Source organism: Equus caballus, chromosome 7, assembly GCF_041296265.1.
Source record: "Equus caballus isolate H_3958 breed thoroughbred chromosome 7, TB-T2T, whole genome shotgun sequence".
Lineage (NCBI taxonomy): Eukaryota > Metazoa > Chordata > Mammalia > Perissodactyla > Equidae > Equus > Equus caballus.
The window spans coordinates 32,527,663-32,551,299 of record NC_091690.1 but is presented as its reverse complement, the minus strand read 5'-3'; the positions used below and the strand labels follow the sequence as shown (position 1 = coordinate 32,551,299).

General features: G+C 34.0%; 1 protein-coding gene across 1 annotated transcript; it reads right to left on the bottom strand.

The window, feature by feature from the left end:
- Positions 1 to 16,924: 16,924 nt before the first annotated feature.
- On the bottom strand, positions 16,925 to 17,969 carry OR8G5C (olfactory receptor family 8 subfamily G member 5C). Its single transcript, XM_001501860.5, has one exon. It carries the CDS (start codon positions 17,931 to 17,933, stop codon positions 16,998 to 17,000), a length of 936 nt encoding a protein of 311 aa, XP_001501910.4. The 5' UTR covers positions 17,934 to 17,969; the 3' UTR covers positions 16,925 to 16,997.
- Between the last annotated feature and the right edge of the window lie 5,668 nt (positions 17,970 to 23,637).

Below are 23,637 nucleotides of genomic sequence, written 5' to 3'. Positions count from 1 at the left end.
CGAGAGCCCAATTCCCAAGAGAAATAAGAGAAGCCCAAAGACAATGAAATTATATCTTTAAAAAGCCAAAAGAAAACAAATACCAAATTTGAATTTATATCCACTAAAGCTCTTTGAAAATAAAGATAAAGTAAAGCCACTTCTGTGCAAAGATTGACACCATTTGTCCATTTACCTCCAGCAGCTTGAAAAAACCTAAGGGAGATTTTTAGGCAAAAGCAAATTATTCTAAAAAAGGAAGAAACATTTTAGAAAGAATCATTTTTTTAATCTGAAGGATATGACTTATTTAACTGTCTATGAATATTGACTGTAAAAACAAGGAAAATAACGTCTTGATTGATTGAACTATGTGTAGTATTAAAACGCATGACAACAATAACATGAAAGTCTTGAGGAGAAAAGTAGAGTTAGTATGTTCTGAAGAGTTAATGTGGTCTGAAATGGTAAAAAGCAAGGATTCATCATTATTTTCAGAGTACTTTCTAAAAAGAGTGAAAGAATATAAAGGTAATGACATAGTAAGAACAAAATAGATGGAAATTTAAAAAGAAGAGCAAAAAATATTGGATTAATCAAAAAGTCAAGATATTTCTAGAAATAAAAGAATAAATAAGCAAATTTTGGTATATTCATTCAATGCGTACAACGATTTCCAGTTTGTGGAACTTTGCACAGAGCAACAGAAATGAATAGAAGCCATAAACAATAGAAACCAGACACAAAAGGCCACATATTATTTGGTTTTATCTATATAAAATTCTAAAGCAGGTAAAACTAATCAATAGAAAGAGAAATCAAAATGATAGTTACCTTTAGAAAAGTAGTGTCTGAGACGGGATATTAGGGGCCTTTTGAGGTGATTATAATGTTCAATTTCTCAATTTGTTAATAATTGTATTATTCATTACATCTCCATTTTGCGCAAACATAGTGAGCTATATACTTATCAAGTATTTTGTGTGTTGTTATACTTTAATAAAGCTCTTAAACTAAAGAGAGAAAGAGAAAGAAAGAAAGAATTACCCCAAACCAGAGATCTAGTTATAATGCTAAATGTGGGGAAAAATGAAGACTCCAAAGAAAGAATCAGTAATGTCCAGAAAAAAAATTAATTTATGTTTAACAGTAGCTTGTTTCTTGTTACTCATTCTAGACATACCAGAAAATTCTCTTTGTGAACTTCAGGCTTATCTGGACTGGATCCTTGAAGAAGATTCATCATTGCCTCACCCTGGAAACCCCTCCTCCTTTGGTCAGCGAAGACTCTCAGGGCTCTCTGATCCTTGTCTGTGACCAGATGCAATGATTAATTTGCACTTCTAAGTACTGTCTCTAAGACAATGAGTCTTTGATTCGCTTGATTTATAAGTCCTTTCCAGGAAAGAATCTTCTCTGAGAACTAAATATCTAGTAGCTCCCAACATTTGAATCCCAGTACTTCAGTGAATAAGGGGTAAAAAGTGTCAAGGAGAGGTGAAAAAAAAAAATCTGAACACTCACATTGTTCACAGAGAACATGGAGAAATTTTCTGCAGTGTGATAAGAAGATAACCAGAATCACATTCTCTGGTTCCCAGAAAAGCACAGAGTGCCCTAGCCTAAGAAACTAATATTAGGTGTTTATATAGAGAGGTACAAGAGCACGTACAATCAAGACTTGAACAAACTCATTCCCCCTGGATCACCTCCTTCAGATCCCCTTGGGCATTTCTCATGATTCAGTCAGTGGGGGGAGCAATTAGATTAAAGTTATATCTACATCCCTTCCAACTTTGCTTGCCTGGAGAATGGACTCCAATTCTGACCTTAAGCCTTCAGGCTAAGTACTTTTTTTTTTTTTTGCCTCTCTTACATGCCTGTCTTTGCATATGTTAACTTTGTAACACCTCCAACTCAAATATGTAAACATTTCTAGAGTTATACAGATATATGCAATAAGCATCACTGTGTAAAACAGGATTTAATAAATAATAAGCAATTATTAAATATTGTCTTATGTGTCATTCTAGCAAGTGCACCTTACAAAACAAAATTAATAAACTAAGTACATTTAAAAGAAAATTAGACTACTAATTATAAAGGCTTTAATTGACTATTAATGTGAGTAAGGATCCTCCATACCTCAAGTCCAAGGAGAGCTGAGGATGATGGATTGAAACTCAAAGCTGTTATCATCACCCAAGGAAAGGCTCTTGGGCTAAAAGTACAAAGAAAAGATTCCTGTAAGTGAGGAGAATGGGAGGCCTCTACCTGTGAATACTAAGTTGATTGGTCATGCCTGGACCACATTTCCTAACCCAGATGAGTGAAATAGCCTTGCAACCAGAAACCAGTGGTACCGCCAGAGGGAAAATACAACAGAGGCCTATGGTCTCTGTGTCAATATTTCACTCACTGCTGTTGTTCTTCATCCTTTGACTCTATAGGATAATGTGGTCCAATCCCTGGCATAATGTTGCTAAAAAATTAATGGACAAATATAAATGTCCTGAATATCTGGTGGCCTTGTCCATATCATGCTAGCAGAGGCAAACCCCAATCTTGGAGAAGTCTCTTGGGACACCCTGGAAAGGAAAATGGTCACCTACAAAGAGGGATCATGGTGATGTAATCCAAAATTTTCTGATAACAATACACAAAATTAAAGTAACAGGAAATAATCAAGAAGTCGAGACTGAGGGGCTGGCCCCGTGGCCGAGTGGTTAAGTTCGCGCGCTCCGCTGCAGGCGGCCCAGTGTTTCGTCGGTTCGAATCCTGGGCGCGGACATGGCACTGCTCGTCAGACCATGCTGAGGCAGCGTCCCACATGCCACAGCTAGAGGAACCCACAACGAAGAATACACGGCTGTGTACCGGGGGGCTTTGGGGAGTAAAAGGAAAAAATAAAAATCTTTAAAAAAAAAAGAAGTCGAGACTGAGATCAGAAACTATACCTTAATTGAAATTCAAATCTTTCTTTCTTTCTTTTCTTTTAAATTTTTAGTTTTTTCAGATGTACATCGTATTTCAAATTCTGTATGCATTACATCATGTTCACCACCCGAACACTAATTATAGTGCATCCCCTCACATGTGACCCTAATCACCCCTTTTGCCCTCCCCTCTTCCCCCTTCCCCAATGGTAACCAATCTCCAATGCTATGTGTTTCTTTTTTTTGTCGTATTTATCTTCTACTTATGAGTGAGATCATATGGTATTTGACTTTCTCCCTCTGACTTATTTCACTCAGCATAATACCCTCAAGGTCCATCCACGTTGTCACCTTTCTCGCAAAGTCTTCCTACAGCCCCAAGGCAGAATTCATAATTATACTGCCCTGCACTCTTATCGCATCTGTGCGAATATCATAGCTATAGAGTTTTAAGAAGGAATGGTTAAGGGGAAGTTCTTAAGTCAGACTGCTCGGGCTGTAACCGTGGCTCTGACTTTTCCTAAATGTGTAACATTTAAAAATGTGTTTAATCTCTCCAGCCTCACTATCCTCATGTGTACAATGAAGATAATATTAATATCAACCATATAGCTTAATCATGAGAATTAAAGGAGATAGTAAATAAACGTACTTTAATTAATGCCTGGTACATAGTAAGTCTCATTCTCATGTGTTTGCGTCTGTTATTATCACATTTTATTACGAATGATTCTATGTGCATCTGGTTCTTCACTGATTGGTGAACTGCTACATGTCAAAGACTATTGCTTAGCTCCCTTTACAGAATTGATGATGAGAATTATGATTGAAATAAAGTAAGTAACCAGGAAACACTTGACTGATCAGCAAGGTGGCTTGTTCCATAAATTATATAAGCATATTAGGCTGATCTTTGACAAATTGAAATCCAGAGAAAAATTTGTCTTTGGTGTCTTCTCTTCTCCATTTTTGTTACTCTTCTTCCTTGTAACTTGAACAGAGACCTCTTTTTCTTAGGAAATTATCTCATTTTGTTTATTTCTAGGATAAGGGATAAGATAGAATAAAATAAACTGCTGAATGAACTAAATAATTGGGCCTTATCATTTTTGTTGTTGTTGAAGAAAATCTGAAATATTTGTCAAATAAAAAAGCTTGTCATGGGGGCCAGCCCGGTGGCGCAACAGTTAAGTTCGTATGTTCCGCTTTTCGGCAGTCCAGAGTTCACTGGTTCAGATCCCGGGTGCGGACCTGGCACCCCTTGGCAAAAGCCATGCTGTGGTAGGCGTCCCATGTATAAAGCAGAGGAAGATGGGCATGGATGTTAGCTCAGGGCCAGTGTTCCTCAGCAAAAAGAATAGGACTGGCAGCAGTTAACTCAGAGCTAACCTTCCTCAAAAAAAAAAAAAAAAAAGCTTGTCATTTTTGAGATTGCTGTGTATGGGAGAAGGAAAGGGCTGTGAACAGGAGGAAGAAAGCTCCTGTGAGTTTCTACACTTAGTTTTTCTTTCATATATATACATATATGTGAAAGAATAAATGCACATATACATATATAAATTGATTTGTTCAGCTTCAGATATATAAGTATATGCGTATTTATGTATCTCAATTTGAATCACGTGGTTGCTATAGAAACCCTTTTTCCCCAAAAGTAAGTAGAAGAAGAAATAAAGCATGATGAATTACTTATGGATTTGTCTCTTTTTCAATAACTAGAAGAACTTAAAGCATAAACGAGTTTTCCTGTTCTTTCATTTTAAAGGTTATATTCAGATATGAATAGGAAGCATGGATTGAGAGAATATCAGAAGACATTAGGAGATAAATGGATGCTTTCAGTTTGAAAATAGCAGTTAATTTAAGTATCCCTGACAAGACATTTTTAATGTAATTAATATTGAAAAAAGTCTTCTACATCTAGTAATGTAATTTAAATACCTTTTCCTATGTAGGACTGTGCATTAACAAACCCTCCCCCCAAAAGCAGATTTAGCTGAATTAGTGATTGAGTACAAATTAAATGCCGTAAAATGTACTTAACGAAAAGTTTTTTATCTATTTTTTTCTTCAGGTGAATGTGAGATTTTTATTTGAGATTTATTGAGCTTTATTGGGATATAATTGATATAGAATTATCTATTCATATTTAAAATATATAACTTGGTATTGTCTATCTATCTACACATATGTGTATATAAATAAATATACATATATACATATATGTAAAACCATTACCACAATCAAGCTAATGAGTGTATCTATCATCCACAAACGTGTTCCCTGCCCCTTTGTAATCCCTCACTTCTGCCCTCGGGCAAACAGTGATCTTCTTTCTGCCAGTATAGATTAGTTTGATTGGTCTAGAATTTTATAGAGGTGGAATCATGTAGATGTACTTTTACTGGGAGTGGGTGTTCTGGCTCTTTCGGTCTAGCAGAATTACTCTGAGATTCACCCATGTTGCTTTGGGTATTAATAGTTCATTGCTTTTATTGATGACTGACACTCCGTTGGAAAATAAACCACCAGCTGTGTTCTATTAACAGACATTTGTGCCATTTTCAGTATAGACTATTGTAAATAAAACAATTGTGAATATTCATGTGAAAATATTTGTATAAACATATATTTTCATTTCCCTTGGTTACATACTTTGGTGTGAAATGACTGGATAATGTGGTAGATATACATTTAAATTTTTAGGTAACTGGAAAATAGTTTGAATTTTTTATTAATTTTTTTATTGAGGTTGTAACGGCTTATAACATTATTTCAGGTGTACATTATTATGTATCAGTTTCTGTATAGACTACATCATGTTCACCACCAATAGTCTAGTTTTTATCCATCACTTGGAAAAATAGTTTTTAAAAGTTACTGTATCATTTTAGATTCTTTCCCACAGATTACGATAGTTCCAGTCAATCCACACCATCATCTCCACTTTCAATGTTACTCACTCTAATATATGTATAGTAGTATCTTTTCTTGTGTTTATTTGCCATCTATGTCTCTTCTGTGGTGAATTCAAATATTTTTTCCATTTCATGGGTTGCTTGCTTTCTTATTACCGAGTTTTGAAAGTTTTTACATATTCTGGATACAGAACTTTTATCAGATATATGGTTTGCAAATATGTTCTGTGACTTGACTTTTATTATCTTAACGATGTCTTTGAAAGAACAATGTATTTTACTTTCAGTAAAATCCATGTTATCAATTTGCTTTTTTATGAATCTTGCTTTTGGAATCGTATCTAGAAAATCTTGCCTAACCCAATGTAACAAAGGTTTTCTTCTAGAGATTTATATTTTGGGGTCTTATATTTAAGTCCATGATCCATTCTGAATTAAGTTGCATGTGTCTGTGTGATGTGAGACACACATCAAGAATTTTTTACTTCATTCATATCCAATTAATCCAGCTCTATTTGTTGAAAAGATTTCCTTTCTCCATTGAAGCCCTTTTTATCTTTATAAAAAATTACTTGCCCACTTATGGGTGGATCTATTTCTGGAATCTTCTTTCTGTTCCATTGATTTATTTTTCCATCTGCATATGAACACTACGTTGTCTTTATTGTTTTATGTTTTATAATTTTGCAATTTTATACTGAGTCTTGTAATAAAGTAGTATTTGTCCTCCAACTTTATTCTTTTTCAAACTGTTTTTTTTCTATTCTTGGTCCCTTGCATTTCCACGTAAATTTTGCAATCTGTTTGTGAATGTCTAAAAAAATTTATCATCCTAAGGTTCTCATTTTTAGATGTTTTCTAATGTCTCAGGAAGATGCACATGTTCTCTTCAATTGCCGGCTTCAAAGAAAATGTGTGTATTGGGGAATAAGTGAGCTTGACCCCTTAGATCCATCAGAATATACAAACCTAACAAACCTTCACACTTGAAATGGTGGGGCTCAAAGTTAGACATTCATTATCAGTACTCTCAAATCAACTTGGCTGCACTGTATCTAGAGTACCAATCACTGTACTGTATTTAAGATGATTTGTTTAAGCATCTACATCTGCACAAGGCTGCAAGAACCACAATGGAAAAGCCTAGATATTATTTCTCTTTGTATCACCACCTAGCATGAAGCCTGCCACACATAACATATTTATAGGTTGATCTGAAGCATTCTTCTGGATCATCTATGCTTTAGTATATTCTACACTTCACCATTTCCTCAGCAGTATTTTCCAGAGCCTTAGAAATTTCAAGCACTGAGCACATATTGTCTTTGTCCTTTAAGAATTGACTGTTTAGGTGATCAAAATGTACAAATTTTCAGTTATAAAAACATAAGTGCTGGGGATGTAATGTACAACATGGTGACCATAGTTAATAATACTGCATTGCGTATTTGAAAGTTTCTGAGAGTAGATCTTAAAAGTTCTCATCACAAGAAAAAAAATGTGTAACTGTGTGTATGATGGATGTTATGTAGACTTATTGTGGCAGTCATTTCCCAATATATACATACATTAAATCATTTGTTATACACCTGAAACTAATATAATGCTATATGTCAATTATATCTCAATTTTAAAAAAGGGATTGTTTAAAAACAAAAATTAAATATAATAAAGTCAATTTATTAGGAAACTTAATTGCATCTGCAAAATCCCTTCAGCTATGCCATATAGCATAGCATACTCACATACTTATGGGAGTGAAAGCCCAACATATTTACAGGTTCTGCCCACTCTCAGAGTTCCATACAGGGTTTACATACCAGGGGCCTACTATAGAATTCTGCCTGTCACAATCGAATAAATTTTAAGATATGAATGGGTCTTCTGAGTGTGGAGCTTACAAGGTTAGACTGTAATACTTTCAAGAGGCTGCTTATTTCCCCCTAGTTTTTGGCCTTCAATTAAAATATAAAATCAAATTAAAACTTTGGGTTTGTGGTCTACTAAGTTGGGTTTCTTAATACATAGTCTTAAACAATATTACATTGTGTTTTTTTCAGACTTTATTTTTTAGAGTAGTTTTAGAATCCTAGCCAAATTAGCAGAAAGTACAAAGAGTTCTCATGTACTCCCTGCCCCTCCCCAGCCTTCCTTACTGTCAACTTCTCACACCAGAGTGCATTACAATAAGTGAATGTGCACTGACATATTGTAACCCACAGTTCATAGTTTACATTAGGGTTCACTGTCGTTGTTAATTCTGTAGGATTTGACAAATGCATAATGGCATGTGTCCACTATTATAGTATCCTACAAAATAGTTTAACCACCCTAAAATCCTTCTGTGTCCACCCATTCATCCTTCCTCATTTTTAACCCCTGGTAATCACTGATCTTTTTATTGTCTCTAAAGATTGTCTTTTCCAGAATATCATGCAATTGGAATCATACAGTATGTGACCTTTTCAGTTTGGCTTCTTCCACTTAGTAATATATATTTAAGCTCTTCCTTGTCTTTTTGTGGCTTGATAGTTCATTTCTTTTTAGCCCTGAATACTATTCCATTATATGGATGTACTACAGTTTGGTTATCCATTCAATATTACGGACATGTTGGTTGCCTTAGAGTTCTAGCAATTATGACTATAGTTATTATAAAGATTTGTGTGCAGATTCTTGTGTGGTCATAAGTTTTCAACTTATTTGAGTGAATACTAAAGAGTGGAATTTCTGGGTTACATTGGTAAGAGTATGTTTAGTTTTGCAAGAAATTACCAAACTGTCTTTCCACGTGGGTGTAACATTTTGCATTCTCACTGGCAATGAAGGAGAGTTCCTGTTGCTCCACATCCTCACCGGCATTTGGTATTCTAAGTTTTTCAATTTTAACTATTTGAATAGGTATGTTGTTGTATCTCACTGTTTTAATTTTCAATTCCTTAATGACATAATGTTGAACATCTTTGCATATACTTTAAACTTTCAAATACAACATAAATTTTCATATACAACAAAGTATGTTGAACATTTTTCATACACTTATTCACTGTCTGTGTATCTTCTTTGGTGAGCTGCCCATTCACATCTTGTGCCATTTTTTAATGTGGTTTTTTTTGTTTGTTTTCTTACTGTTGAGTTTTAAGTCGTTCTATATTTTGGATAACAATCTTTTATTAGATATGTCTTTTGCAAAGATTTCCTTTCAGTCTGTGGCTTGCCATCTCATTCTCTTGACAGTGTCATTCACAGAACAGAAGTTTTCAATTTCAATGAGATCCATCTTATCAATTTTTTCTTTCACAGATCATATTTTTAAAGTTATGTATAAAAAGTCATCACCAAACTCAAGGTCACTTAGAATATTTCCTATGATATCTGTTAGTTTCTATACTTTTTGTTTTACATTTGGGCCTATAATCCATTTTGAGTTAATTTTTATGAACGGTGTAAAGTCTATATCTAGATTCTTTTTTTAACGTATGCATATCTGGTTGTCCCAGCACCATTTGTTGAAAGACTATATTGTTCCCTACAAATAACCACTGTACCTTGATCAAAGATCAATTGACTGTATTTATGTGGGTCCATTTATGGGTTTTCAATTAGGTTCTATTGATGTGTCTATTCTTTTGCTAATTCCACACTGTCTTGATTACTGTAGCTGTATAGAAAATATTGAAGTTACATAGTGTCAGTCCTCTAACCTTGTTCTTCTCCTACAATATTGTGTTGGCTATTCTGCATCTTTTGCCTCTCCATATAAACTTTAGAATCATTTTGTCAGTATTCAGAGGGTATTGAGCTGATTTCAGGGAGTTTCTGAATTCTATTAATTGATTTGTGCATAAATAAATAAACAAAATCAGAGTTTTGAAATGGGAGTAGGGAGAGAAGTTGGCATCTTCATACATGCAAAGTTTACCACTAAATTAATATTTATTTTTCTACTTAATAGACTTTATAAATCCCTCTAAATTTTATTTAATTCAAGATTATATTTATGAGATCTTCAAATAAATATATTAAAAGGTAAAGATGTCATTTTATTGGGGGTATATCTTTATTTTTTAACTGAAAAATTATAAGTCAAATTGTATTTGAATTTTACTTTAATTCCTATTGTCAGAATTGATAAATAAATGCGTTTGCCTTCCCATGTAGAGAGAAGTGAAGATATAAGACAATTCCCATTCTACAAAATGCAAATCTACTTCTTAGAGCCTGTATTATTTAGTGCAGTATTGCGATATTAAACACTTAACAAAATGTGTTAGGCATATGATATTCAGTCAACTTCAAAGCTGAGCCACTTGCAGCACAGTGATAAGAGAGTTTTATTCGTCTTATGTTTATTTTAAAATTAACTTTTAAAATTTAGATAAAAATTAAGTTAGTAACTTAAATTAATTGAGTTTTTATTAATTGATTGTACATTTATTACTGAAATATATTGTTTGTTATAGTATGAGTAAAAAAGAGCAAGATAGAGATTCAAGAACAGATAGAAGGCACATCCCATAACCTTATCTGAGGGTTTCTAGTTTTCCTCTTGTAGTCTCTTCAACTGATGCCATTCCAATACTGCTGTTCCAGGTAGGTCTCCTTCAATTAATAATATATTTCTCCTTGTTTTATTCCTATAACAGAGAATTTTCTTATATGCATTATTGGGTTGATATTTTCTTTCTTGCCTAGTCCTTTTATCCAATGTCAATTTCCTCTTTCATTCTGAAATATAGCAAACTGAGAAAAATATTTAAAAATATTCAGTATACATGAATAGCATACATATGTATAAATTTAATATATGTATCTATACAAAGACATCTATAAAATTATTTCAGTATTATACTTGACAATAATATCTGTACATGTCTTTGACTGTAATGACAGGCAAATCCTTGCCATTTTTATAGTTTTACTGCATATAGGGGCCCTTCAAATACAGTTTATTTTTACCAGGTTTTGAACTTTTTAAGTTCATGAAAAATATTGTGCCTACTTTTTCTTAATTCTCTTTTTTAATAATAATGTTTTGGAGATTCAATCATTTCACTGTATGTAGATCCTTTATTTTACTGTGATATTATCTTGTAAATCTATAATAATTTTTCATTTTACTCTTGAACTTTAAAATGATTATAAACAATGGTGCTAAGGAAAGCCTTTTGCTCTAGGCTTAATATCATGTAATAGAATTAATGGAGTATAGCATTGCTTATCTTCAATTTCACTAGATATTGACAATGTTTTAAAAGTGGAATTGTTTGCCAATCTACAAGTTCAGGAACCAGGAATGGAGAAGCGAGAAGAGTAAAACAGGAAGAAAAGAATCCAATATAAAAGTATGTTATTGAGATACTGTTTATGGGCAATGGGAGCTCAATTTTATGAGCATTTGCTGAGGAGTGCATATTGTGCCTCTCAGAATTGTCATTGTAATTATTAATTTTATGTGTCAACTTGACTGGGCTAAGGGATACCCAGATAGCTAGTAAAACATTATTTCTGTGTATATTTGTGTGGCTATCTCTGGAAGATATTAGCATTTGAATTGGTAAATTGAGGGAGACAATAACCCTCACCAATATGAGTGAGCATCATCCAATCTTCCTGAATAGAACAAATAGGTAGAAGAAGTGTAAATTCACTCTCTGTGTTTGAAATAAGACATCTTTGTCTTCTGCCCTCTAACATCAGCACTTCTGGTTCTTCAACCTTAAGACTTGGCCTGGGACTTAGACTATTGGCTCCATGGATTTCATGTCTTCAGGCTTAATCTAAAACTACATTAATGTCTTTCCCTATCTCTAGTTTGCAGACATCAGATTGTGGGACTTCTTAGCCTCCAAGCCATAAGAACTAATCCCTCATAATAAGTCTCTTTCTACATATCTATATATATCCTATTGTTTCTTTTTCTCTGGAGAACCTTGACTATTATAGTGACGCTGAGGGACTAGAAAATGGAACATGTATACACAGGATCTATTGGCTAAGGGTTCTTCCCAATGGAAATTCTGGGTTGGCTCCAGCAATGGGAAGAAGGCCTCAGGAAAATATGAACAGACAATGCTGAACTTTCTCCTTAAGATTAGGAATAAAGCCTTATGTACCTCAATCAACACTCTTACTCATTTTATTGGAAGTCCTAACTTGTACAATAATATAAGGAAATCAAAGATATACATATTAAGAAGGATGACATAATACACTTTATTATCAGATAGCATGATTGTCTTTATGGAAAATCTCAAAGAATACACACAGAAAAAATCCTAACATGAGTAAGCAAGTATAGCGAGGTCACAGGAATCAAGGTCAATACGTAAAAGTCAGTTGCTTTTCTATATACCATCAATGAACAATTGGAATTTTAAATAAAAATAATAAAATGTATAATACAAAAAATGGAATGATTAAGCATAAATCTAACAAAATATGTACAAGAATTTTATGTGAAAAACAACAACACTCTGATGAAACAAATCAAAGGAGATCTTAATAAATGAGGAGACAGTTCATGTACATGGACTGGAAGACATGATGTTGTTAATGTGTCTGTTCTTCAAAACTTGATCTATACATCCAGTACCATCTCAAATGACATGCCAGCAAGGAGTTTTGTAAATATTGACAAAATAATCTTACAATTCTTAAAATGGAAAGGCAAAAGGCCATAATAGTCAACACAGTGCTGAAGAAAAAATACATATCTGAAAATGACTTGTGTTCAAAATATATGAACTACACTTAAAACTAAAAAAAATAAAAGGGTATGCAACCTACTGAAAAGTGCACAACAGATGTGAACAAACAACCAAAGAAGATGCATAGATGGCCTACAAGCATATGAAAAATTTTCAACATTATTTGTCATCAGGGAAACTTCAATTAAAAACAAGATACCACTAAACACCAATTTGAATGGCTGAGATCCAAAAAATTCCTGACAATGCCCATTGCTGATGAGGATATGGAGATGAAGGAACTCTCATTGATTGCTGTTGGGTATGTAAAACAGCTTAGCCACTTTGGAAAACAGTTAAGCAGTTTCTTACAAAGATAGACATATTCTTACCATATGATCCAGCAAATATAGTCCTAGGTGTTTATCCAACTGATTTGAAAACTTATGCCAACACAAAAACCTGCAAATTAATGCAACAGCTTTATTCATAATCTTCAAAAACTTTAAGTGACCAAAAAGTCCTTAATTTGCTAAGTAGATACACAAAGTGTGGTACAACTATACAATGGAATATTTGAACAATATAAAGAAATGATCTGTCAAACAATGAAAAGACATGGATGAATCTTAAAGGCATATTGCTATATGAAGGAAGCTAGTTTGAAGTGGCTACAATCTGTGTATATGTGACGTTCTAGTAAAGGTAAAACTACAGAGACAAAAAATACATCAGTGCCTGCCAAATATTTGGACGGATAGACTGGGAAGCACAGGAGATTTTTCACGGCAGTGAAATGATTCTACATGATGCTATAATTGTGGATATGCAAGACTATGCATTAGCAGAAACCACTGAACTTTGCAGCACAAAAAGTAAATCCCAATGTATGCAAATTTAAAGAAAAAAATCACTTAACAGGTTGAGGAACTCAGGATGGATGCAGAATGTGACAAAACAGTCTAAATGTATTGCAAATGTATAAAACAATCTCATTGATGGAGTTGAGGAAAAGATGCTACCCTAATAAACTTAGGAAAATAAAAACTGTACATAGGCATTGTACTCTAGTCGATAAAGTTGATTCCCATAAGGGTATGGGGTAGCAATTCTGATACTGCTATACAAGTGTAGTGGAATTGGGCAATTAAGTAAATGTATGGCAGATAATGGAAACCAGATTTCTTACTGTTTGTGTTGGAGTTTACATGTAAGCAAGGAGAAGAAGCTAGAATAATCCATGTGCTAATGGAATAGAGTTATAGACATTATGAACTCATGTTTAGCTTTATATATATATAGAGAGAGAGATGATTATACATAACAATATTTATAGATGTAAGTATCATAAGTTAATAAGCCTATATGTATTTTCTTCCTCTGTCAGCTGAGAGGGCCTAGAAGCAATGACACAATGGTAGCAACAAGCACACCTGGTACTCAGATCTCAGGTTCTAAGACCATTCTCCAACAAAAGGAAGCAGGACTCCCTGGAGAAATAGCTGATTCTAAGACTTGGCAAAAAGTTTATAAGATGAGCCCGGGGCATGTTGTACTGCCTGGAAACGAGAAAGTTATAAAAAACAATTACGTTCATGATTGATGGATATTTGTCAAAGGGACACAGGAGCCAACTGAAAGAGCTTTCCATGGCCAATGCTAAAACAATTTGAGCAAGAAAATAAATATAGTAGTATTGAATTATAACCCAAAGTATTAAGTATGTATCCGTGAGTCCATACTGATAATATAAATACGCGATTGGACATATAAGAAAACAGGGGAAAAGAAAAGATCCAAAAAGAAGAATTCCAAATATTTTTTTTTAAAGATTTTATTTTTTCCTTTTTCTCCCCAAAGCACCCTGGTACATAGTTGTATATTCTTCATTGTGGGTCCTTCTAGTTGTGGCATGTGGGACGCCGCCTCAGCGTGGCCCGACGAGCAGTGCCATGTCCGCGCCCAGGACTCGAACCAACGAAACACTGGGCCACCTGCAGCGGAGCGCGCGAACATAACCACTCAGCCGTGGGGCCAGCCCCCCCAAATAATTTTTGTAGATATTCCTCCCTGAACGAGTTGGAGCATAATTTCCCACTCTTTAAGTATGGACTTCATATAGTGACTTCCTTTCAAAAAGTACATAGAAGAGGGGAAAAAAGATAACAGAGAGCTGTTCAGTGCAGAAACCAGACAAACACTACCTCAAACAGATCTAAAAGGTTAATATCAACAGCGATAAGTCATGTTGAATGTTGACAGTATGTATCTTTGATGTGATATAGTGAAATGACGCTTTAACTTTATCTTCCTTACAAAACCCATAGACAAAGTGTAACAATACAAAAAACATCAGAAAATTCCCAATTAATGGACATTCTACAAATTGCATAACAAGTACTCCTAAAAATTCTCAAGGTCATCAAAAGCAAGGAGAATCTGAGAAACTGCCACAGCTAAGAGAAGATTAAAGAGATGTGATGGCTAAATGCAATTTGATATCCTGGCTGGGATAATGGAACAAAAAAATGGAACTTATGTAAAAACTAAGGGGTAAATATGGACTTCAATTAATAATATATGTATCAATAATTGTTTATTAATAGTGATTCATGTGGCATACTAGTGTAAAATGTTAATAATAGGGGAAATCAGGTACAAGTAAATGCGAATCCATTATCTTCAACATTTTCAATAAATTTAAAGCTTCTAAAAATAATGTTAATTTAAAAACCATGAAAAGAAAATCAAGGTGGATACTTAAATAGAATACTGTCAACACAAGCTGAGTTTGAACTTGCACAGAATGAACAAATGTATATGAAGTTGAAATGAGAGGCAGTCAGAGGATGTGAGGGGGTTACCAGAGGTGTCTGGTACAATTTTCCTTTAAAGATTTTATTTTTTTCCTTTTTCTCCCCAAAGCCCCCCGGTACGTAGTTGTATATTCTTCGTGGTGGGTCCTTCTAGTTGTGGCATGTGGGACGCTGCCTCAGCATGGTTTGATGAGCAGTGCCATGTCCACGCGCAGGATTCGAACCAACGAAACACTGGGCCGCCTGCAGTGGAGCGCGCGAACTTAACTACCCGGCCACGGGGCCAGCCCCTGGTACAATTTTCAATCTATATTATTTGAGTGACTACTCTATACCCTGGTAGAGCCTCAGTCAATTCATAGAAGGGAGATTAAAAGAATAAACATTCAAGGCACACAATTACCATAAGCAGTCAGTGTTAAGAAGAAAGGAGGTAGTATCTGAGAGCTAGAAGAGAGAAACAGTGTAGAAAGTAATTTAAGTTGGAGTTTCAAAGATGAATTTTCTGAGGAAACGACAATTAAGTTCTTATAGCCGTTAAAGGTGTATTTTTTCAGGTCATATTCTGGCACATTTTATTAGTTATCTCAAGGTAGATTGATGGAGATCTTGGCCAGGTCTACTTGGTATGCTTAGTGTACTTGGTATGCTCAGTGTTAAACATCTTTAGAGTTCTCAGGGAACAGTCCTTGAAAGCTGTGACTCCTTTTCCTACCTTCCCTCCAGCTAATGATTTGGATGAACTACAAATTGTGTAACTACAAGACTATGAATACACACAGATAAAGCAGTCTCCATAAACTAGAAGTCAAGTGGAGAAACTTAACCACTTCCACTGAAAAATCCAGAAACCAAAAATAAAAAAAACAAAGGAAGGGTAAAACGAATCCACTGGAAACAGGAACCAAGCTGCTATCTGGAGATATGGGAGTGAACTAAATGTACAGCGGGCTACCTTGATGGAGATTAGCAGTCCTGTGTGAATTTGGACAATAAACGGACCATTACAAACTAGAATAATAGATAACAAAACAGGGGGATGGATATTGAATTAGGCACGATAACAACATATACATAGGTCTATAACTCAGATTTTAAAGTTCTGGTTAGGTTTTGAAGATAAGAAATAAAGGAAATTACTCAGAAAAAGAAGGTGTATAGTGAGATATGGTTAGAAAGAGAATTTTCCAGACTAGAGATATGTAAAAGCTAAAGATTACAGTCACCATATTGCTATTATTTTTGCTGTTTTTGAATAGAAAGAAGAAAGGAGGTTGGTAATCACTGCTAGAAGGTATTTTCATTGAGGGTTTTTATCAATTGTATGGGAGAAAAATGGGAGAAGATGGCGGTGATGGCATTAGTGAGTCCATGTATGCAGGTTGTCTTTAGTATTTCTTCTAATCCATGTCTCAATGATATTTATGAGAGAAAATTCCATAGGGAAATGGCAGCAAAGGCCTTGGGATAAGAAATGTCAATAGAATCCTGCTAAATATATGGATACATGGATATATGTTTATCTATATATCCAACATATAGATATATTTTGAGGATATATATATATTTATGACAGGTGAGCTAAGATTAAACATACCAATGAATACAATGTAATAGCCAATGACTGAGACTAATAAATCATCCTTGTGTTATTTCTTATTACAAGAATATTCTTCTTTCTAGCATTTTCTTTAGGGCAACATTAACATCTTTATTCCGTAGGCTATAGATGAGGGGATTCAGCATGGGCACAACAATAGTGTAAAACACAGAGGACACTTTCCCTTGGTCCATGGAGCTGACTGATGATGGCTGCAGGTACATGAAAGCAGCAGATCCAAAGAAAACAGCAACAGCCAAGATGTGAGAGCTGCACGTGCTGAAGGCTTTGGACCTGCCCTCAGTGGAGCGAATGTGGAGGATGCTGGCAATGATGAAGATGTAAGAGCTAAGGATGGTCAGGCTGGGGACAAGGATATTAATTGCACTAAAAATTAGAATGAATAATTTGTTGACATAGGTACTAGAACAGGAGAGTTTTAAGAGGGAAAGAAGATCACAGAAATAATGGTTGATCACATAAAATTTGCAGAAATGAACCCTTAACATGCAGCCTGTATGAGCAAATGCACAAATCAGGCCTATAATGTACACCCCTAAAATCAGGGAGAAACAGACCTGATGGGACATGATGACATTGTAAAGCAAGGGGCTACAGATGGCAACATAGCGGTCATATGCCATTGCAGCTAACATGTAGCATTCTGAAATAGCAAAAACAAGGAAGAAATAGAGCTGAGTCATGCATTCAGGGTAGGAGATAATGTTCTTCTCTGTCGCAAAGTTCCCCAGCATTTTGGGGGTGATGACAGTAGAATGGCAGAAGTCAATGAAGGACAAACTGCTGAGGAAATAGTACATGGGGTTGTGCAGGTGAGAAGTGAGCCCTATTAGTGCGATCATGCCCAGGTTCCCCACCACTGTGACCACATAGATTCCTAGGAAGAGGAGGAAGAGGGGCAGCTGGAGTTCTGGCTGTTCTGTTAGCCCAGCGAGGATGAACTCAGTCACTGTGGAATGATTTCCCGCTGCCATTTTCCTTTGGAGAGTTTCTGCAGAGGAGAGAGGAAAACACAGTTGTTGGAAGAACTTCATTATTCTTCTCTATTTAGAGTAGGGTGCCCCATAAAGATGTTTCATGGATTAGGTATCCTCTTGGTCTATGTCATCAATTAATTATGGGTCAATTTATGTAAGTAAAATTTATCTTGATTTAATATTTATTAAGCCTCATTTTCAAATATAATAAATGTATTTCATATAAAAATAGTTTAGCCATGTTTATAATCATTGAAAATATTAAGAGTGTCTACTTCCTATTTTAAACATTTTAATGATCATTGAATCAACATTTCTAATTAAGACTCTCAAACTTAAATATTAAAGAAGCCAATATCAATGAAGAAAACTGGTTGAGTGACAACTTGGGAGAGTAAACTCTGCCTAAGGGTAGTAGGAGTCTTTAATAACCTGCAATTTTCTGGCAGAGGTGAACAGAGACTTTATTATTTTTTGACATTTCAATTTTTAAAATAATTATCATAAATCTAAATTTCTACGTAAAACTTCAGATTTTCAAATCTTATTAACATGAAACAACACCTACAACAATCATTGTACAAATCTACCACATGGATTGAACCACAGTTAGCGGGTTCTGGTCTCTGGACCAAGTACTTCTGCCTTTGCTTGAGAGAAGCACTATGAGTAATAGTTAAATGGACAGGCCTTAAAGGCAAAGTGCCTGTGTTCATATTCTGATCACATCATTTACTAGCTGATATCTTTGGACAAGTAAAACAACTTCTTTTTGTCTTGACTTGTGAGTCTGCAAAATAGAGATAATGTTCTCTACCTAGAATAAAATCAGGAGAGACTTATCAATCAGAAAGAGCATGATCATTACTGTGATGTCATTATTACCTATTAACATTTTATCAATTGGAAAATATGCTACAATTGTTCACTTCAAATTACAGAAAGAGAAATCTTAATATTACAATTGTAAGGATTCTCTTTCATCTTTTGCACAAAGCAGAGGCATACTATTAGCAAAACAGAATTACAAATGTGATTCCTTATTCTGTTAAATGGCAAACTGATGATTTAATCATTCTACATACCAAAGTAAAATTTTCAAATGGATTAGAGTTGAATTATAAAAATATAGGAAATATAGAAAATCTAAAATTTTTATCTCATATCCGCACTAAAATAAACCTGAACGCATAGATCTGAGGACAAAGGCTAAACTATAAAGCATCTGGAAGAAAATCTCTGAGATAATGGAGTAGTTTAAGATTTTTTTTATAAAGGACATACATGCACACACAAAAATAAAACAAAAATAAAATCTTAACAAACAAGTAAAACAAGTAAACATAAAAATGTTTAAATTGTACTTGATCAAAACTAAAAACTACTCTTCAAAAGACACCATTAAGAAAATGTAAAGGTTAGCCCAAGGCAATACATATATCTGACAAAGGGCTTTAGTCCCAAAAAGGTAAGTAATATTTACAATTTTTAACATAAATACAAGTAAATTTAAAGGGTTTAAAATATCTGAACATATACATCACAACAAATGTATATGAATAATCAATAAGTAAATGAAAATATGCCAAATGTCATTAGTCATCAAGGAAATGAAAATTAAAACCATAATGAGACCTCTCTACACACCTATATTGGAATAGGTAAAACAAACCAAAAACCCCTGGAAATACCAAGTGTTGATGAGAAGCGACTGGACTTGTCATACAAATCTGATGAGGGGATATAAAACTTTTCAACCATTTTGGAAAACAGCATGTCAATTTCTTGCAAATTTAAATGAACATTTACTATCCAATCCAACAATTTTACTCCTCAGTATTTATCCCCAAAGAAGTGTAAACATTTGTAAACATAAAGGCTTGTACAAAAATGTGCATGGCAGATTTATAAATAAAATTTCAAAACTGGAAACAACCCAAATGTATGTTCATCAACTGATGAATTGATGAATGAGTTGTGGTGTACATACATACATACATATTTACGTATATATATGGAAAGAGAGAGAGAGTTGGAATACTATTCAGCATTAAAAAAGGAATATATCAAAAATACATGCAATAACAGAAATCTCAAAAACATTATGTTTTTTGGAATAAATTGCACAAAGTTTAGCTAAATATTTGGAACTCTTCACCAGTGTAGCAAACTAAACCTGTGGTTTTGTTCTCTTTGTCTGAGAGTTTTTAGTAAGGTTTTGGATTTACTTCATAGGTATCACTGATTCAGATTTCATTTTCCTTCTCTGCTTTTCTAAGTTGAAATTTCAACATATTCATCCACTTTGAAAATTCTCAAATGTGTTGCATTAGATTTTTCATAATGATTTCTTTACTATTTAGAAAAAATTATAGACTATGCTGAGATTTCTGCTTATTCCTTTCTGAAATCAGTAAACTATGGTTCTTCTCTTTTTCATCTTGATTTCTCGTTCTACAAATATTCCAAATTTATTAATTGGTTCAAGTAAACTAACTTCTCACTATGCTGATTTTATGAATTATATATTTATTTTCTATTAAATTACTTCCAGTAACTTATTTTATTCCTTATGCCTTTGTTTGGTATGATTCTCTGTTATTATCCTAACTTCTTAAAATGGAAACTTAAATCAACATCTTCGAATTTTATTTTTTCTAACATGTATATATAAGTTATCAATTTCTCTCTAAGCCCATTTTAGCTGCATCTCATAAGTTTTCATATATCAAATCTATGACATCATTCAGTTCAAAATATTTTACAATTTTTGTTCTGTTTTTTTCATTGTCCCATGGATTATGTGGAAGTGAATTATCTACACAATAGGTGGGATTTTTTTAAGCTATTCCTGTTTTTAAATGTCTGTCAATTTCATTGTGGGTAATGAACATACTCTGAATTATCTAAATTACTGAAAATTGCTAAGATATCTTTATAATAAAGCATATGATCAGTTTTCATAAATATTCCCAATGTGTTTTAAAATATATTATCTGTTTTTGAGGGCCCTGTGGTGTGTATATTTCAATTATGGCCACTTCATTAGTTATGTTGTTTAGATTTTGCATATACCTAGTGATTATTTTGTCTGTTGTTCTAATGGCTATTGAGATAGGTATGTTAATGTCTCCCACTAAAGTTTCTGATTTGCCTGTTTACCCTTTTAGTTGTTCAAACTTTGAATTAAACCCTTTATCATTGTGGAATGGCCCATTTTATATTTTCTAATGTTTCTTGGTTAAAGCCTCTTGTCTGATATTAGTGTACTGTCACAACGTTTCTTTTTTTTTATTTTTCTTTTGAGGAAGATCAACCCCGAGCTAGCATCCGTGCCCATCTTCCTCTACTTTATATGTGGGATGCCTGCCACAGCATAGCTTGATAAGCCATGTACACAGGATCTGAACTGGTGAACCATAGGCCACCGAAGCAGAATGTGTGAACTTAAATCACTGCACCATGGGGAAGGCCCCCACAATGGATATTTTCATTAGAGTTTGTGCACCATGTTGTTTTCCATCCATTTGGTATCTCTCTGTATTTTTTGAAAGAAGCAACACATGAAATAATCATTTTAAAATAGTGTTACATAAAATAGCAGCACGTTAGCATAAAATGCCTAGTAAAAAATTCAACAAAATATGTGTAATGCTTATATCCTGACTTAATTCTAAGAGAACCGAGAGAAACGTCAGTTGCTCAATATGAATATGACACAGAGAGTTCATCATTATTTCATACAAGCAAGTGGCATAGGCTCTCATAAGCTTATGGGTAAGAGTCCTGTGGGCTGGTTGCTTTACAGTCAGATGTGGAAAGACCATATCTGAACACAAAGAGTGCTTATTAATTCAGGGATTTCTCCATATGGTTGACCATCAGAATCATCTAGGAAGATTATAGTATTTACAAAAAGTGATGAATGTAAGAACATAAACATGATTAAAAGGAGAGACAAATGTTCCTTAATCATCCTCTCTATGCTCTTAGTTCTGTTACCAAGAGATAATACAATCTCTGTAGAATAGCTCTGAAAAACAGTTTCTTTCTACTTCTGAAAGTTACTTCCACAACTCTAAATAATTTGTTCATATTTCTATTTCCAGAATTATCAACTTTGAACATGAAATCAACTTTCCAGATTACATGTGGAGTTACTTTATTTTATTTATGTATTTTTATTGCTGAGAAAGTGTCACCCTGAGCTAACATCTGTTCCCAATCTTCCTCTTTACATGTGGAGTTACTTTAGTTAACTGGTATCATTACCTCTTCTTTCATTCTGATATCTCATAGTTGTATTCTATTTTAGATATTAATAGCTTTTGGAATTTTAAAAATTTTCTCAAAAACTATTCATCAACTTTCGAAATCCTCTCATTTGGAGAGATTTTGTTTGTTTGTTTAATATATATTTCCTTCCCCTATATTAGACACTGTGAATCAGAATCTCTGAGGGTGTGGTTTAGAGATCTGAACTTTCTAAAAATAAAAGAAAACACACAAAGCTATCACGGTAATTCTGATGATTGTTTGGGAACAATTGGATTAAGAAATTAAAGTCAGTCTAGTAGTTCAAGTGAAGAATTTCAGAACTTTCTCTCTCTTGCAGTTTCTCTCTCTCTCTTTTATTGAGCCAAACTTACTGAGAGACAACAAAGTGCCAGAAACTGAGCTGAAGTCTAGAGATATAAAAAATAAAATGGCACATTCCTTGCTCTAATGGAACTCACAGTCTAAGTTCTATTCTACTCTGTTACGTATGAGTACTATGGAATTAGTACACATAATCTCTGTGAAATTTTCCTTATCTGAGTTCAGCTTAGATTTAGAGATTGGCAATCCCCCCAAGTATGATGTACACCCTGAGGTCAACAGTACTCCCACCTTGCTGTAACTTTAGCACTAAAGAACGATAAGAACCAGGAAAATGAATCCAGATCCTGAAAATAGTTCAAACAAACAAATTAAAAGTTAGCAGAGAAAATAATTAACTTCTAGTCTTAGTTTTAAAAAATAATTCTTCACATACATGATATCTGGTTTGAATGCAATTCCAATGAAAACAAAATAGGCATATTCCTTGTGAACTCAATAAAGCCCACAGAATAGTGGGTGATGAAAAAGCAATGGGAGATTTTGATGTTATCTGTAAAAATACTAGACTATGATGATTAATAATCTACATAAGATCGATAACGTAGATTCCCAACTCATGTGCCATGGAAATGAAATGTGATGAACAAATCACAGTGGTGCTGTATTATTTGTTCTTAGCCCTGAGGTCCTGGGGATAAACTTGTGACATCCAGAGCCTCTTAGTTGGTCACCAGTAGCCACAAACTCTTTCATCCATTTACCCCATTATCCATAACAATATTACCATTTTCTATGTGTGCTAGGAAGTTAGGAAGTACTGTTCTATACTTATCAAATTATATCTGGAGTTCAGTATTTAGCTATGGATGTCTTTGTGAAGGAGGGATGCTGAGAAGATGGAAGACATAGAAAAGCTGTCAAAGCTTGAAAAATATTTGAATGTAATGGGATAACTTGCAGGCATATTTATATATCCTAAGGGAAGCAAAAGGGAGAGAGTTTATTTTGTATATGGTGTTTGAAAGATTTACAAATACACTTTTAATCAATGTCAGGAAAAGTATTCTAACATTTGAGCTTTTAGAAATGGAATGAACTG

Coding starts and splice junctions, on each gene's coding strand:
- OR8G5C (XM_001501860.5), bottom strand. CDS start 17,933: ATGGCAGCGGGAAATCATTCCACAGTGACTGAGTTCATCCTCGCTGGG.